Below are 17,501 nucleotides of genomic sequence, written 5' to 3' on the forward strand. Positions count from 1 at the left end.
GGATAGAATGCAAGGAATGCTTCAGTACACAAAGAAAAACCTAAAAAAAAAAAGCTCAAAATTCAAACTAAAAATGCTAAAATTTTACCAAATTTATTTTTATAATGTCTACATGTGTATCTGAGTGCATACTGAAGAAATTACTTTAGGACCCAGCGGAAACAACTCATTTGCTCCATATAGAGCTATAAGGCCATCTAGTGGCAAGAGCTATGAAATATAATGTTATATTATTATTTTTCCACAAGAGGTCGGCAAAGACACCCAATGTAAGATATTTTGAGCTGAATTAAAAGGGTTATGCATGAAATAGTACGTTATTTTGAATTTAAGATGAATTATGTGAGGAATGTGATGAAATTACTATTTATTTATTAGTTATTGATCAAATCTAGTAATTTAAAGGTAATTTAAAAAAATTGCATTAAAAAATAGAAAAAATATTATCAAAATGAAACAAAATAAGTTTTCTGAAAGTATAATTTTAGGGCTTCAGGTCATTTTGACCCGTGAGGGAAAGATGTGTTACAAAGTGCGAGGGAAGGATGGGGGTTAATTATATAATAGGCTAATAGCAATAGTCATGGACACATCACTGTGGCTCCTGTCTCCCTCGTCACCTCCACGGAGCCTAATTATTACCCCCACCCACGTTGAAGCTGCTACCTGATTGCCTAATCCTGTCCCGCTCAATTTGATGGATCCTTGGAAGGCAGCCTTCCTTTTGAGTCCTTCGTTCAGCTCACTTTGAAGGATGCATCAAGTGTATCATTCATGTCCTTCAATCACCCACAATCCTTTGCACAAATTCCAATTCACGAAAAATGAATATATTTACTTTTAAATTGTAACATGTTTAGATAGTTTGGCATTGTGAAATAATTTGAAACATTTGCTAATTGAATTGTCATAGCACAAAATGTAACATGATTCAAAGAGTCTTATTGCGGTACTATAATTAGTAGAATAAATAGAGTTCTCCAGATTTCATCAAAAACATCTCCATTTGTGTTCCGAAGATGAACGAAAGTGTGTCTGGGTTTGGGCCGACGTGAGGGTGAGTAATTAATGACACAATTTTCATTTTTGGGTGAACTATCCCTTTAACCTTAGGGGCAACAGGACATGGCAGACAGAATTTTTGTCCCATACTGAAACCTTAACATCACCAAGGCTATAACACTGAAAATCAAAAATAGTATGTCTTTCACAATGAAAATCACAATGTATTTTTGGTAACACTTTACAATAAGGTTCATTAGTAACATTAGCTAATGTATTAACTAACATGAACTAACCATGAGGAATACATTTGTTACTGTGTTTGTTAATCTTTGTTAACGTTGGTTTATACAAATACAGCTGTTCATTGTTTGTTCATGTTAGTTCACGGTGCATTAAGTAATGTTAACAAAATTTGAATAAAGTATTAGTAAATGTTGAATAACATTAACAAAGATTAATATTTGTTCATTATTAGTTCATGTTAACTAATGTTAACTTACGAACCTTATTGTTAAGTGTTACCGTATTTCTTTTTAAATCGATTAAATGTATCCTTGCTAAATGAAAGTATCAATTTATTCAAAAAGAAAAAATCTTAGCTTGTTGTCATTTTCGCTGAGAAAAGTAACTTGTGTCACGTGACATCGCCGTTGGTTTACGTTGCTCTTCAGCCGTAACCTGAATAATAATTTAAAACTGAGTAATGACACTGAGCAACTGTAACTATGACATTAAACTAATGTTACGCAGTTAAGGATTAAAACTGAAGCAAATTAATATTAGAAACATTATACCGACTTACTAGAGACAACTTCCGGGTCACTAAACTCAAGCTTGTTGCCGTTGTATTGCGTTTCCTTGACAGACATACACACACACACACACACACACACTGCAGACCCAGCTGACACAAACATGGCAGGCAAAGCAGGGAAACAGAATCGGCCCAGAAAGGCAGTGTCGGAGAAGGATGAAGAGGAGCAGCCGTTACAGGCTGTTCTCATAGCCGACAGCTTCAACCGCAGGTTCTTCCCCATCAGCAAAGACCAGCCGCGGGTGAGTGAAGTCAACATCACCGCGAGCACATGTGTGCGTGTGTGTGTGTGGCTCTGGGTCCAGCTCTGTCCTGCTAACTCATCACTACAGCAATACTGTACTACAAACACATTCTACAAGAAATAGATAATTGGTACAAAAAAACTTGTTGCCATATTGATAACAATGTTTGTGGACACGTGCACTACGATAATAGAAAGGGCTCTGATAATAGTATGTATTAAGCATGCAATATTTACTTTAAATTTGATTTGTTTGTTTTTTATTAAACAACTTGTCATGTACAGAAATAATTAACATGGAAACAACTAGAGACATCTTTGCATTAGAACAGAAGGATCAGTGTTTTTTTGTGTGTTTTTTTTTATGTGTGTTTTTGTCGATCATGTTGAAATACTCCTGAAAAGTATTGAATTTTTATTTTTCATAACGTATTAGAAATAAACTCTGTGAAATAGACAAAACCTAGGTTTCACCTTCAAGAAAGCTATTTTGATTCGTGTATATCAAATTTGACCAGAATAATGATGTTATTAAGAAAGTCGTTGTTATTGTTCATAACAAGTCCATAAACATTGATGTCTGTATGAATTCTATCGAAAGATAAATTATAATGATGAAAGAAATGTCAATGTTGTCATAAAATTAATATCTACAGGCTTCAGATCTGACTCTTTTTATCTTAAAATACTCCATTTAAATTTTTTAAATGGATTGCTTTGAGAATAGCAAATTTTAAATATGTGATTTTTTTTTTTGTACAAGATATTATCAAAAACATTTTCTAATAGTTTTGTTTGAGAATTTTTTTATATTATGTCATAATTGTTTTCCATTCATTGAAAGTTTCAAAAACGACATAAATTGACAATGTAATCAAGCTTTTTAATCGTTCACACAGATGCCGTTCTGTGTCCTGAAAAAAAGAGTTTGGTTAGAGAATGCGGTTGTTGTCATGTCAATATAAAAAAAGATAACAAAATAAAATAAACAGTATGTTATTTTTTCCTGCATAATTTAGATTGTGAATATGGTAATCATTTAGTAACATTAAATGTATAAAAGTCCCATGCTATTAGCAACTGATAATAACCATGGTATCACCAGATGATTTTAGATTCTGAAGAGATGTTGACACGTTGATTTCTAGACTAACTTTCCACTCTTGCGTTCTCCCATCAGGCCCTTCTGCCTCTGGCTAACGTCTCCATGATCGACTACACACTAGAGTTTCTGACATCCACTGGAGTGCAAGAGACGTTTGTCTTCTGTTGTTGGATGTCCAGCAAAATCAAGGAACACTTACAGTGAGACACTGTGACATTGTATGTTGATATTGGAGAATGTCTGTAATCCTGATGACTCAGTTTTTGTATTTGCTGTCTTGTTTTACAGAAAGTCGAAATGGTGTCGCCCCACATCTCCCAATATGGTCCACATCATCACCTCTGATCTGTACCGGTCTCTCGGAGATGTTTTAAGGGACGTGGACGCCAAATCTCTAGTCCGCTCCGACTTTCTGCTGGTTTATGGGGACGTGGTGTCCAACATTGATGTTTCCCAGGCTTTACAGGAACACAGGTGAGTGTCTTCTCTCCACAGGAAACAGCCCATCGTTTCGCATTTATATATCATTAAACCTGTGTTTTTGTTGTTGTTTTTTTAAAGACAGCGGCGCAAAATGGACAAGAACGTCTCAGTGATGACCATGATCTTCAAAGAGTCCTCGCCCGGCCACAAGACTCGCTCTGAAGACGATGACGTTATAGTGGCCATGGACAGCAAGAGCAAGCGTATTCTCCATTACCAGAGAGCTCAGGCGCTAAAGAGACTTCAGTTCCCTATGGTGAGAGGCTTTCATTCAGTGCTGCGGGTCAATCTCCTGGGCTCTCATTTATAAAACTGTGGGTAGGATCCTTACTAGAAGTGTACGTGCGGCAAAACATATTCAGACTTATAAAACCGTGCGTACGCCAGAACCTGCGCAGAATTCCCTTTATAAATCCCAGTCAGCGGAAGATTGTGCGTACATGCGTCTCCCCCGAAATAACCATATATAGAGCAACACCTAGTTTTACTGTGCAGATCCTCATCTGCATATCATTTACATATGCATATTCATCCACGTGATACCACATTTAACAGTACAAGACATAAGGAAAATGTGAGATACGGACATGCCGTCATATTACATTGCTAAAAGTTATCCTTGCCTTGTTTTTGAATAAATAAATCTAATAGTATAAAATACATTTCAGAGAAAGCTTTTCTCAATCTTTTCCACTGGCCAAATAGTATTTTTAATTTCTTTATATTTTCTAATGGAAACAGATTGGCTTTATTGTGCATTATTGATCATTATTTCTGCTATTATCATGCGCTAAGCAATCCTTGCTGTAGTTAAAACATTAAAACACAGCATTCCACAGGAAAGGTGTTCAAAAGCATCCTCTATTTCTGTCTATTAGAATATAAAATTTTGTAACTTCTCAGTCATGATTTCATGTAATTTAAGTGCTTAACTCCATTAATGAGAATGACACATTTAGATTAAATATGCATATCAGATGTAAAACATAGTTTAAATAATTATTTTATGTATTTAAACAGTTATTGTGACCATGCACTGTATTTAAAATGGTTTTCCTTCATCTGCCGTCAGTCCCTCAGCTCACCATCGGTGTCGCCAAAATGCGACGTAACTGTTATAAATGAGGCTGAAGTCTGTGATGAACATTTTCAGCTTGTATTTCTCCCACAAATAATATCAAAATACATTTTATGAAGAAAATGTGTGTGTGGCGTTCCTGTGCAGAACTGGCCAATACGAGGGGTGTTGTGGGTGTTTGTTACGCATTGTTACTCTTTTGCTTGAGTGTTGTGGTTGGTTTCTAGGGCGTTGTCAGGTAGTTGCTAATAACTGCTACAGACTGTGTGATCTCGGCAATCCTATAATATCATTACAAATCACACTGTACGACATGGATCTAATAAACGTGGTTATGGCATCTATGTTGACTGTACGATAATGACACCTATTGAATCGTAGGCTACGACGCAAGTTAGTATAGAAGAATAAAATGTCATTAGCATGCGCTAGTGGTAAACAAATAGAGAAAGATGAACTTTGGCAGTTTAGGTTTTTATGTCCGCCGAAAAACAGGAGGAAAGAGGAGAATATGCGGTCATGCCTAGTGAAAAGATGGCAACTTTGCTTGCCTATTTAGCAAATGGAGTTTGAGGTTAGTAGTTTTCAGTTTTAGCGTCATGCCATGTTGATCATTATGCCATTTCATATTCCATTTTTATTGGCTAGTCATTAGACATAGGTTGTAGTAGCAAACAATTTCTGACACTGTCAGAATATTATCACAGGCTATCTTTAGTCGTAAGACTGTGACAACGGCCATCTTTAAACCTCTTTCACTGTATGATGTACAGTAGGACCAGCGTTTAGGAGCCATTAACACTGAAATCGACCACCGATTGGCCATCTTTCGTCTGGGACAGGCAGGGGCTTCATAAGGTCTAAATGATTGCTAGGGTGTTTTGGTTGCGTACTTGCTACAAGTCTGTTAGCACTACTCCTGTTTTACTTTTGAGTTTGTGATACTCGTTCTCAATGAAAGTCGGGCAGTCCAAAAAATAAAACTATAATGTATGAATACATGCTCAGTCAGCTCGACAAGACAAGAACGGATATTGTTCAAAATTCATGTATAACTTTGATGAATGGTTTTGATCCACTTCAAATGTTGACTACTGTAGTTGTTCAATTCAGTTCACATTTATTTGTATAGCACTTTTTACAATACATATTGTTTCAAAGCACCTTTTCAGGTTTCTACGTTACAATTCAGAGTGATCTGTTATTAGAGGTAACTCTCTTAGTTATGTATCTCAGAAATGTACATAAAAAAATTACACGAGTAGCAAATTAAACAATGTATTAATTTAAGGCTCATCGAAGTAATGAATAAATGTTTGTTAACAAATGATTATGACATTTAGAAAAATTTTGAATTGGTGTATTATTGACTCTTGTTCTTTGTTGTGAAAGTTGTTCTTTCTTTTCACACAGAATATTTTCCATAGTGGAAGTGATGAATTTGAAATTAGGTTTGATCTTTTGGATTGTCACATTAGCATCTGTTCTCCACAGGTGAGTGTGGCTTTTGGTTTTTACAGCTCTGTTTTGTTTGTTTAACTCATAAACATATTGCCTGATGAATATTGTGTAACGTAGGTTGCGGAGCTTTTCACAGACAACTTTGACTACCAGACAAAAAACGACTTTGTCCGTGGGCTTCTAGTCAATGAAGAGGTATGAAACACACAATCAAATGACTTGCTTATTTAAGAATTCGTATATGATCTTATCAAGGGATTCTTTTTCCATAGATCCTGGGAAACCAGATCCACATGCATGTCACTAAAGATGGATATGGGGCTCGTGTGTCCAACCTCCTCATGTACGACACGGTCTCCTCCGACATGATCCGACGCTGGATCTATCCCATCACACCTGAGGCCAACTTTGTAGACCAAGAAGGCCAGAGCTGTACACACTCTCGACATAACGTGTACCGTGAGCCCGGGGTCAGTCTGGGTCACGGCAGCCAGATGGAGGAAAACGTGCTTATTGGCCGAAATACAGTGATTGGAGCAAACTGCACCATATCAAACACTGTGATTGGAGCAAACTGTGTCATCGGTACTGTCTTTATAGTTGAACATTTTGGAAATACCATGTGACAATGTGAAAATCTATTTGATTGACACCCTGCTAACTGCTGTTTTGTCTACTTAGGAGACAATGTGACTCTGGAAAGAGCGTACATATGGAATAAAGTCCACATAGCCAACGATGTGAAGGTCAAGCAGTCAGTTATCTGTGATTGTGTGGAGGTGAAACATGGAGTCGTTTTGAATGATCAGTGTGTGCTCGCCTACAACGTAAGAAACCACTCATTTGTTGCATTATATATATATTTAATATACACTGCCTGCCCAAAAAAAGTCGCTGTTTGGATTTAAATAGGCAAATGCTTAAGAGTGTATGACTGGATCATTATTGCTGTGCTTATTGTGTTTATAGCATGTAATATGTTTGGCAACAGTTCTTCTAACCTTAATTGATGGAGTGTGTAGCTTTTCATTTCTTGAACAACCATGTAGGAAGAACATAAATGTTGTTTCCATCAAGAGGTGCATCAATATTTGGTCCAGATCTTGTGTTGTCAGTGCAAGAGTCCAGCGCTCTGTAAAGTCTCCTCCAGCACATGCCAAACACTTTCAGTGAATTTAAGATCTGGACTTTATTCTTCATGCTCCTCACAACCATTCCTTCACAGTTTAAGCCTGACGAATCTAGACATTTTCGTCTTAGAATATGGCCATGTTGTGTTTTCATAAATGGCTATTTAAGAAATGAAAAGCTACACACTCCATCAGTTAGGGTGAGAAGAACTGTTGGCAAACATATAACATGCTATAAACAGAATAATCACAGCAATAATGATCCAGTCATAAGCCGTTTCCATTACCCTTCAAATTGCGCAAATTGAAAATACGCCCAATGGAAACCCGTCAATTTCACAAAAACTCCCATTTATCGCAAAAAAGTGTTTACGCTCGCATGAGGTGATTACTCAGGCAATTTGAAAAAGAAATATTCTGCAAAACTACAATAGAAATAGTTTTTGTGCATTTACAGTCACCTGACGTAGATGACGCGGTGTGTTTGGACAGAATACGAGACAGAGTTCTTTATTAAATTCATAAAAGACAAAAGAATTACAGGAATAATGGATTCTAAACCTCAAAGAAATGCCACAATCAAGACCTCGAAGCAGATATGAGGGAGAAACACACAGAAACACCTCATATGAGCCGCTCTCAAGTATAAGGGTCTTTCCTTGCCATTAATGAATGGATAACACGCATACGTCTCCTTTGATTAATAATAATGGGCAGTGCAGTGGCGCTGGGATATACATAAACCTACCAACGTCCGTTGCTATGATTTTTGGAATGACTTATTGCGAGAGGAAAAAATTCAGTTTTAGTCACATAACATCGGTTAATGGAAACGGCATAATTTCGCATAATCTAGAAAAAATCTCATTTGCCTATTTAAATCCAAACAGTGACTTATTTTGGCCCGGGCAGTGTATACACTTATTGAAGATAAAGGTGGTCACATTTTTAAATGAGTATCTGGTCTCTACACCTGACTTGATCCTAGTTCATTTTACAGAGGCTGAATATTCTCCATCTTGTGTGTATAAAACGAATCAGCTTTTGTCTTGTTTTCTAAGCAAATGTTGATATGCAGGTTGTGGTGGGTCCAGATATTACTCTTCAAGAAGGCACAGTTCTGTCCATGCACCATCCAGATGAAGAGGATGAGGAAGATGATGATGAGTTCTTGAGTGATGACCATGATGTTGGCTACAATAAAGACAAAATCAAACAGAAAGGTCCGTGCTCTTTTTATTTCCCTATGTGGACAGTAGACAAGTTCTGTGAAACGCTAATAACTGTGACTGTCGTTCACATTGACAGTGATTTTAAGTGCTGGAGGTCACTGGGATGATCGTAATTTGTGGGCCGTAGATTTAAAAAATCTGATGTGATTTGAATGTGTCCTTGTCATATGTTACATGTATTTATTATAACAGTCACAGTAAATTATGCATAATTACAAGCAGCTAACTCTGAACGTGCATTTTGTTAATATTACTCAGTTCTTGATACACCGTAACAAAGACACGTGAAAATAATGTGTGTTCTTATAATATTGGGGTAAAAAAAGATGTCATTCTATAATGACAAGGAACGTCATTGCCACTAAAAATGTAAAAACATTCATAAAAATGTTCGATGCGTGATTGACATGAGCAAACTGTGTTTTGTCAGTGTTTAACCCAGCAGAGGTGGGTTCAGAGGGTAAAGGATACCGATGGAAAACCAGCAGTCTTGATGACACAGAGGAAGATGAGCTTGCGGATGGCATTTGGGGTGAGAGTCTAAATAAGGACCATTTTAAATTTTGGGTGAACTTTCGTTTAAAAAAAGGGATTATGCAGGCATTGACGGTGATGTCATGTTTCCAGGCCTAGTGTTGAATCCCGACCCAGAGAGTGACAGCGAAAGTGAGGTAAGTGAGGGATCACATGACCTGGGAAGCCACACTGCGTCACCTGAATTGGATGATGTCACAGGTGAGAATTGTAAACGTGAAATACCACATTGTTGAATCTGTATGTTGCATGCATATTTTCCAGAAGTCCCAGTTTTATACCAGCCTTTCTTTTCCCCTCAGTGTTTCAGAACGAGGTTCAGGGTACGTTACAGAGAGGGTTGGATGAGAACATAGGCTGCGACAATCTGGTTCTTGAGATTAACTCACTCAAGTAAGTTAAAGTTACCAAGATCCAGTTATTTTTTAACACTTTGTTCACCCAAAAATGAAGAGATAAATTACTGATCCCGTGTTGCAAATCCAAATGCTGATAATTTCTCTATGGCACACAAGAGGAGATGCTCTGCAATAGGTTTAATGTCATTGTCACTTCTCAGGTATGCCTACAACATTACTCTGAAGGAAGTAATGCAGATCTTGATGAGAGTTGTGCTTGAGTTTCCGTTCCACCAGCAGGGGGCACATATCAGCACAGCTCAGTATTCATCACACCTGCTCCCTGTGAGTATGTGTATGTCTGTTTGATATGGACAGGGATATAATAAAATAAAATAAAAATTCTTCTGACTGAGAACTTTTTTCAGGCTGTATCACATTCCTTTAACCATCAATTTAAATACTTGTCACCAATAACATTTTAATGGAAGATCATGTTTTAAAATAGCTATTCAATTGCCTGTTTGCATCATTTCAAAGCTGTTTTTAATCTATTAAATAAACCTAATACTTTTGTGTGCAATGCTTGACACGCTTTAGTTCTACAAATTATCAGCCATTTACGCTCTGCAGACAGAAATATATATTGCGACCACGAATTAAGAATTCGTTTTCGTTAAATCTTGGCCACGCATTAAGAATTTCTTCTCGTTTTTGTTAAATTTAAGAATTTGCTCGTGTTTGTTAAATCGTGGCCTCGAACCAAATTGTTTTGGTTAAATCGTCAATGTTTCATTAAATTGTGGCTTGAATTAAGAATTCATTCTCATTTTCGTAAAATTGTAGCCACAAATTAAGAATTATTTTTGTTAAATCATGGGTTAAGAATTTGTTCCCATGTCTTAATTTGTTCCTTCATTTTACTAAATCGTGGCCATGATTAATTTGTGGCCATGATGTACATTTTTACGTTACTGCCTTTAATATTTTAAAAATTAATGTTAAATAATATAATACATTTTAAAAGTTTATGTGGGGGGGAAAGGCATGTCATATTCTTATAAGGTAGGAATTAGTTTGGGGGGCACTTTTACCACAAGCCCCTGTTAATATCCAATCTAGATCTGCACTGATCTCACACATGGCTTCTCTGCAATCCAATTCATGGAGAACTTTAATCTCTGGATGTGTATAATCTTAAATCGGATGCTTCTCCTGTACATTCAGTTATTTGACTATAGCAGAAGATACTGAAAACAGTCCCTGTGTTTTTTCCTCTCAGTTGTTAAAGAAGTGGGCGCCAGTCTTCAAGAACTATGTGAAGAGAGCTCAAGACCAGATGGACTGTCTGACTTCCATGGAGGAGGTTTTCCTTGAATGTGACACTCATTGGGCAGTTATGGTCAAAGTGAGCCGCCTCTCTTACTGCAGTCGACCACAACACACGTTCTGTCTGTCACTGGCTGATCGTGTGTTCTGTCTGTCCACTTCAGGTGCTGATGAGCATGTACCAGCTGGAGATCCTGGAGGAGGACGTCATCATGCGCTGGTTCACTCAGGGTGCCGCCTCAGAGAAGAGCCAACAGCTCCGCCAGAATCAAGGGGTGGGATTCTCTAAGCTTTATCTGCTGTAAAATTAAACTGATACTGTAGCTACTGTAAATTGATTTGTGAAAATTGCTTTCAAATTGCCGGAGAGCTGTGTGCATGAACGCAAACCAGAGCCAGAATGATGGAAAATACAATCCCAGTATCAGGCCCTAGTAATATTACTGGGATGGGATTAATCCCATGTGTGAACAGAGCCGGAGCTTCTTGACAAGTTCTTCATTAGGTGGCGCATCATTGTCTTTATGGGTAACACTTTAAGGTTCATTAGCTAATGTATTAACTAACAATGAGCAATACATTTATTGCAGTATGTATTAATCTTTTTATGTCAGTTAATAAAAATACAGCTGTTCATTGTTAGTTCATAGTGCACTAATGTTAACAAAAAACACCTTTGATTTTAATAACATATTAGTAAATGTTGAAATTAATATTAACTAAGAATAATAAATGATGATGAATTATTGTTTATTCTAAGTTCATGTTGGTAGTTAACTAATGAACCTTATTGTAAAGTGTTACTTCCTTATGAAACTATCAATGATGTGTGAATGAAAGCACAGAACATGGGAAAGATGTGAAGGCTGTGTGAATGATCAAAATCAGTGTTTCTGGTAATTGACTGGAGTCTCTGTTTGAGTTGTGCTTATGTCTCGTCTCTCCACAGCTCCTGAAGTTCATTCAGTGGCTAGAGGAGGCCGAGGAGTCTTCAGAGGAAGATGAATGAACGTAAACCATCACGAGTGACTCGTACACTTTACAAACCTACACGTCATGGTATCTTCTCCATGTGATGACTTGTTTTGCTGCCGAAAGTGAAAATTTACATGCTGTTATTTACCCTCATGCATTCTTCTTCGGAAGGTATTTTTAAGAACAAACTCATTGGACCTCATCGTCCACAACAGAATTATAGTGATTAAAGTCAACATGATCACCCGTGAGTTGTGAATCGCTTTTAATATTGGTGACACAATCAAACACAAGGTATCTGAAATATTAGATTCATATAAAAAGAGAAACGCTGATTTAAGGAGAGTTTGAATCACTTGGAGTGTACTAGGCTTGAAAAAATATTTTCACTAGCAAAACTCTGAAATAAAATCAAAGACTGTAGCATGATTTAGTTTTATAATTATGTGCATGATTTTGTTTCATATCACAGTGCGCTAGTTCTTTTTATCCTTAAGACTACTATGGATAAACCCCGCTAATAATGTAGTCCCCGTTATTCCAAACACAGCCGTCAGCCCTTTCCACATGCTAGCGCTGTTCTCGTGTCTCTGCATGAAGCTCCTGTGATCTCCGGAGATCAGGACAAAGCTGCGTCCATCTCTGGGTGTCTGTAACCTCATGATCTTATCCTGCTCCAGCACAAGCTCCCCGAATCCCGTGAGGGACGTCCCCACACGCAGCAGCTCCTCGCACTCCTCCTGGGCCACGGGCTTCTCCCCGCTCAGTTCATTCAGGACGACGTCCACCAGCCCCTCTTTGGCAGTCCTGAGGCGCTTGTGCACCTGCTCCAGGTAATCACCGGACGCCTCCAGAGGCGAGTCCACGCGCACCGAAACCTCACTGGTGTAGGACCCGGGCTGGATCAGGCTGAAGGGCACCGTGTTGGTGGTCTGCTTCTTGTTCACTTTTTTGGAGACCCTTTCGAGAAAATTTCAGACTTAGTGTGCCAGGACCTCAACAGTTACAGTATGAAGAGTAGTCACTACAGTAGTCAACATTTAAAGTGGATCAAAAGAGTTCTTCAAAGACAAGAACGGGTATTGTTCAAAATTCATGTATAACTTTGATGAAAGGTTTTGATCCACTTCAAATGTTGAAGGTCAAAATGTCAGTTTCAGTGCAGCTTCAAAGGCTCTACATGATCCCAGCTGAGGAATAAAAGTCTTATCTAGACAAACCATCGCTCATTTGATAATTTTTTTTATATTTATACACTTTTTAATCACAAATGCTCATCTTGCACGTCCACGACTTTGCGCATTACGTAATCACGTTGGAAAGGTCAGGCGGTAACCTGACGTAGGGCGAAAAACGTAATCTCATTTTCTCCTCCAACTTGAAAATAGTCCGACATCGTTTTTTTACCTTTTATTTATTTATTTCGTTAATGGCGTTTCTTAGTCTTTGCACGTTTTCTTTGTAAACACTGGGTCGGTACTTCCGCCAATGTCACACGTGACCTTTCAACGTGAATACGTAATGTGTGGCGCATCGCAGCTAGTGCAAGACGAACATTTGAGGTTAAAAAGTATATAAATGTTTATTATGTAGAGAATGAGCGATGGTTTGTCTAGATAAGACTTATTCCTCGGCTGGGATCGTGTCGAGACTTTGAAGCTAAACTTTTCAATTTGGACCTTCAACCCATTGGACCCCATTGAAGTCACTATGTGGAGAAAGATCCTGGAATGTTTTCCTCAAAAACATTAATCTATTTTTGACTGAAGAAAGAAAGACTTGAACATCTTGGATGAAGTGGGGGTGAGTAAAATATCAGGAAATATTCATTCTGAAGTGAACTAATCCTCCAAACAAGCCAAATGATTGGCAGTGAAGCATTTACCATGACTTGAGAACAGAGTTCCAGTATTTCCAGTGCTCCTGCACGGTTATCTTTTGAACGACACCATAACACCGTGGCACGTTCCTGCTGGAAATGGGCTCTCCGATGGCCTGCACCAATCCTGCAATGGAGGCAAAAGAAAGATGCATAAATGAAGACTTTTCAAAGTATGAGGTGTTGTTTAGTATTTTATCTACCTTCTACAGCAACATAATTAAGTCTGTTGTTGGACGATGCCTTCAGAATCCTGAGCAGGTGATGGTCTGCTTGAAAGTTTGGTATCTCCTGCAAAGTGGAGGAAACAGGCCAATGTTTCGACGAGCAAGCTTTTATAAAAATATTACAATTTAGCTGACTCATTCTGTTCCACTTTCAGCCAAAGTGACTTGCAGTAAACTTTCATATAAAGAGTAAACTTGAGGACATGTGTCTTCAACAAAGACACAATGATGATACTTTATGAATCAGAGCTTTTGGGATCTAAGCTACACTACAACAGTGTTTAATAGTTCTGTTATTTAGCAAGTCATTACCTTCAACTTCTGTATTTCTTGTCTTTTTTCGGAGTACAGTTTATAAAACAGTCCAGAGAAGGCAAAGCAGGATCCTGCACATATGACGGTCAGTGGGTTAAGGAGAGGGTCACTCATTTCTGCTCTGGAGAAAGACAGACAAGCTTGTCACAAATGTTTCATTGTAAAACATGGTAAACATGGTAATCCATCCACTACGGTGTTACTACATGAAACCAAATGGTTATTGTAGTTAAACTATGGTAACCACAAATTAGCCGTGTTTTTGCTATGGTATTTATATTAAAATTGGTTATAAAAATGATAATCCACCAATAAAACGTGCTTTCTAAACTTTTATTATAAATATGGTTAATTTTCGTACTTTTCTGCACACTCAATAGCAATGTGGCGGGCTCTTTTTAAAGGAGTTTTCGTGGTTTTTAAAATTATTATATATAGGTACAATTAAGTAGAGTGTTTTTTAAGGTTATTTAAAGCTGTAACGTTAGATCAAACACGGAAATAAATCCACATTCTGTCCACCTAGTTCAGTTGTTTTCACCAGTAGAATTTAGTTTTGTTTTCGGTTCATTTCACGCGATGATTGTGAACAGATTTAACACCTTGTTCGCAACAACAACAAAATCTAAATCACAATATAGTGACTTAATGTCGTGACGTCTCACTGAAACGATGCAATAACAAATGCGACATAATAAAATAACAAATACGAACCTCAGCTTAGTAAAACATGTCAAGAGTCGCTTACGATGAATCAGGAAACAACGGCTGCAATTATTCAAACTTATATACTATGAACATTAGTTTGATTATACTACATGATGTATTATATTTACTGCGATCTTGAGAATATGCTAGTTGAATGGTTTTCTCCATTAGGATTCTCCTTCTCACCTGAAGTTTATTACACAAACATTCAATGCGTCGTCTTCTGAGGTGCACTTATGAATGTGTGTGTCCACAGGAGGGCTGTGAACAAGACAAGACACTCCCACTAAAACACCAAATCCAATCGGAAGCGAGTTTCCCTTCCCTGCCCTCTGTCCTACATCTACATCTACACGCGTGATTTGTGCAGTTTCAGTCCAGCAGCCACCGAGTCACAGACCGGAAGAGCTTCTGTTCATTAACCGTTCATTTACGACACCTTAAGGCGTCATTTCCTTTTATTAGATTATCTATTTTTGCGTGGATTTTGTTTGGACTGATATTACAATATTGAACGATAATATTTGTGAATAAGGTCTGCTCTTAAGCCAATGTTATCATGACATTCCTGCACAAAGACCTCAATGTCATCCCTGAAAATTTTATTAATATCTATTAATAATAGGGCTACTACTTTGACAAATAAAAAAATTCTCATAGACTTCTCATAGCTTATATTCATAAATAATCAATACCAAACATAGAGTGACTTCATTGCAAAGCCCATTTAAAAAATCTAATCTAAAAAAAAAAGTAATCAAACTGAAAAAAACAATTCTGAACAATAAAGAAAACAAATTGAAGCTTCAATAATGAAATGAGAAAGATGTGCACATATTCAGTATTTCTAGCGGATAAACACTTAAATGATAAGTGTATGTCAAGCTTGTTCCGTTGCACGTAACACTTCCGGCCTGTAGGTCTGCACCACGGATATATAATATATAATAATATATCAGTGTGCACCTCTGGCCTGAAGCTGCTCACTGAGCCAACATGAAGTCCAGCTTCCCTTTTTGTTTTTTTAAATAGCCAATAGCGTTTGGTTTATATCACAGCTCGGCCAGAGCCGTTGAGCTCGGTAAAGCCACAGTTTCCTCCTATTCTCTAACCATTTCTCCTCCTAATCTCCTCCATATCGCTTTAAAACTGTTTTTTGGTGCGTCATTTTAAACACCTTTTACCTTATTTTAATTATTCTCAGGTTAGGTAAAGTAAGTCAAATCTGTCCTAAATAATAAGCATTTGAATTTCCATACTTACAATATTTAGATCACAGAAGACAATCTTCTGTTAAACAGAGACTTATAGCAGGCAAGCTTCTTAATTTCAATTATATATATTTTTTATTAATTACAGGTTAACTAGTTTACATAAAAGGTACTAATATATTAAATAAAAATAAATCAAAACCAAATAATTTACAAGCTTTTAACTTCATGAGGCACAATGTTGACATGAGGCATCTAACACCGGAGAGGCCGTCCTTGGTGAATCAGCGTCTGATTGGACATGTCATTCCAGCTCTTTTTAAAGGTGCTCTAAGTGATGTTGGTGACGTCACTTCTTGTTGACGTTTAAAGTATTGTCAGAGAATGTCTAATAAGGGGAGAAGTTCCACTCTCAGTAAAGTTCCGGCTTCTGAACTGGTTGCAGTTCCACTCTGGTTCCATATGAGGGCGCTCACAGGACGAGTGCAGAATGAATCGAGGTCTATGGCGATATACCCCTCAAAATCCACTTTTCTCAGGATATAATTTTTTGTCTAGTAATTTGAATGTTGTATTCGAAAGGAGATACAAAGAAATTACACATTGCTGGGTGTTAGATTTTCACTTATTTGCTTTAAAAAGTCTTTTAAAATGTCAATGACGTCATACACATCGTACGACCAGATATACTGCTTTACGGCAATCCTTCAGTCACTTTGGTGCTTTCGCGCTCTGTACTTTCTTTTCTCTCGAGGCATCGACAACACAGCTGACACAGGTAAATACACGTGCTAGATGAGTTTTTGTTTTGTTTGTTTCTGGTCCCTCTTCGGATGCCACGATGCCATCAAGCGGTATCTCTGGTCGTAATCAGTCCTTCACTGACCAATGAGCGTTCATTAGCAGAATACTAGCATGTTATGGGCAGCAACAACTCAACCTGCAAGAAATCGAAAGGACATAAGTACTCGTTCATTCAATTTTCGACCTATAACCCATGTTAAACTTGCAAAACCTACAATCAAATCTGAGATTTCTCAATGGCAATCGGGTGAAAGAGACAAATTTAGCCGTCTAGCTCCATAGACTCCCATTCATTTTGCACTCATGGGCGATCGCCCCCAGTGGAACTCTGGTGGAACTACAACCAAAATTCGTGACTTAATAGGGAGTGGGCAGGCTCTCCGTAGACAGGCTCTGGTATTGTCAAACAAAATGGAGGCTAGCTAGACCCTCCCTCCTCCTCATCCGTGCACTAACCCCCCAAACCCCACCCCCAAATCCTTCTTGTCGGTTTTGAGAGTGCCTTGGAGTTTTTCTTTTGTTTGAAATCTACTCTACCTCTTCCAAAGAGCACCTCTACCAAGATAAGTGAATCCGGGAAGCGCTCCTGATCTACATGTTTTAACCTTCTTGTCGGTTATTGGCTGGAA

The 17,501-nt window shown here is 37.8% G+C and overlaps 2 protein-coding genes across 3 annotated transcripts; one reads left to right on the forward strand and one right to left on the reverse strand.

Moving 5' to 3' along the window:
- Positions 1-1,821: 1,821 nt before the first annotated feature.
- Positions 1,822-11,974, forward strand: eif2b5 (eukaryotic translation initiation factor 2B, subunit 5 epsilon). Its single transcript, XM_082173996.1, has 16 exons — positions 1,822-2,061; positions 3,244-3,368; positions 3,457-3,642; positions 3,730-3,907; positions 6,143-6,223; positions 6,308-6,385; positions 6,463-6,775; positions 6,872-7,017; positions 8,399-8,543; positions 8,983-9,084; positions 9,180-9,287; positions 9,389-9,479; positions 9,646-9,769; positions 10,707-10,832; positions 10,918-11,028; positions 11,703-11,974. Exons 1-16 carry the CDS (start codon positions 1,921-1,923, stop codon positions 11,760-11,762), a joined length of 2,115 nt encoding a protein of 704 aa, XP_082030122.1. The 5' UTR covers positions 1,822-1,920; the 3' UTR covers positions 11,763-11,974.
- Positions 11,975-11,976: 2 nt separating this feature from the next.
- On the reverse strand, positions 11,977-15,248 carry mul3 (mitochondrial E3 ubiquitin protein ligase 3). 2 transcript variants are annotated; one of them, XM_082174104.1, is made up of 5 exons: positions 15,044-15,248; positions 14,147-14,265; positions 13,811-13,898; positions 13,614-13,734; positions 11,977-12,688 (listed from the first exon to the last, which is right to left on the reverse strand). In XM_082174104.1, exons 2-5 carry the CDS (start codon positions 14,261-14,263, stop codon positions 12,205-12,207), a joined length of 810 nt encoding a protein of 269 aa, XP_082030230.1. In that variant the 5' UTR covers positions 14,264-14,265; positions 15,044-15,248; the 3' UTR covers positions 11,977-12,204. The 2 variants fall into 2 exon arrangements, with proteins under 2 accessions (XP_082030230.1, XP_082030229.1); XM_082174103.1 differs by having other exon boundaries at positions 14,147-14,270.
- Positions 15,249-17,501: the final 2,253 nt, after the last annotated feature.

The sequence above is a fragment of the Leuciscus leuciscus genome (genome assembly GCF_965113295.1).
Source record: "Leuciscus leuciscus genome assembly, chromosome: 6".
In the NCBI taxonomy this organism is placed as follows: domain Eukaryota; kingdom Metazoa; phylum Chordata; class Actinopteri; order Cypriniformes; family Leuciscidae; genus Leuciscus; species Leuciscus leuciscus.

Coding starts and splice junctions, on each gene's coding strand:
- eif2b5 (XM_082173996.1), top strand. CDS start 1,921: ATGGCAGGCAAAGCAGGGAAACAGAATCGGCCCAGAAAGGCAGTGTCG. Junction 6,386..6,462: donor GGCTTCTAGTCAATGAAGAG/GTATGAAACACA, acceptor CTTTTTCCATAG/ATCCTGGGAAACCAGATCCA. Junction 6,776..6,871: donor TGGAGCAAACTGTGTCATCG/GTACTGTCTTTA, acceptor TTGTCTACTTAG/GAGACAATGTGACTCTGGAA.
- mul3 (XM_082174104.1), bottom strand. CDS start 14,263: ATGAGTGACCCTCTCCTTAACCCACTGACCGTCATATGTGCAGGATCC. Junction 13,899..14,146: donor AAGAAATACAGAAGTTGAAG/GTAATGACTTGC, acceptor TCCACTTTGCAG/GAGATACCAAACTTTCAAGC. Junction 13,735..13,810: donor TAATTATGTTGCTGTAGAAG/GTAGATAAAATA, acceptor CCTCCATTGCAG/GATTGGTGCAGGCCATCGGA.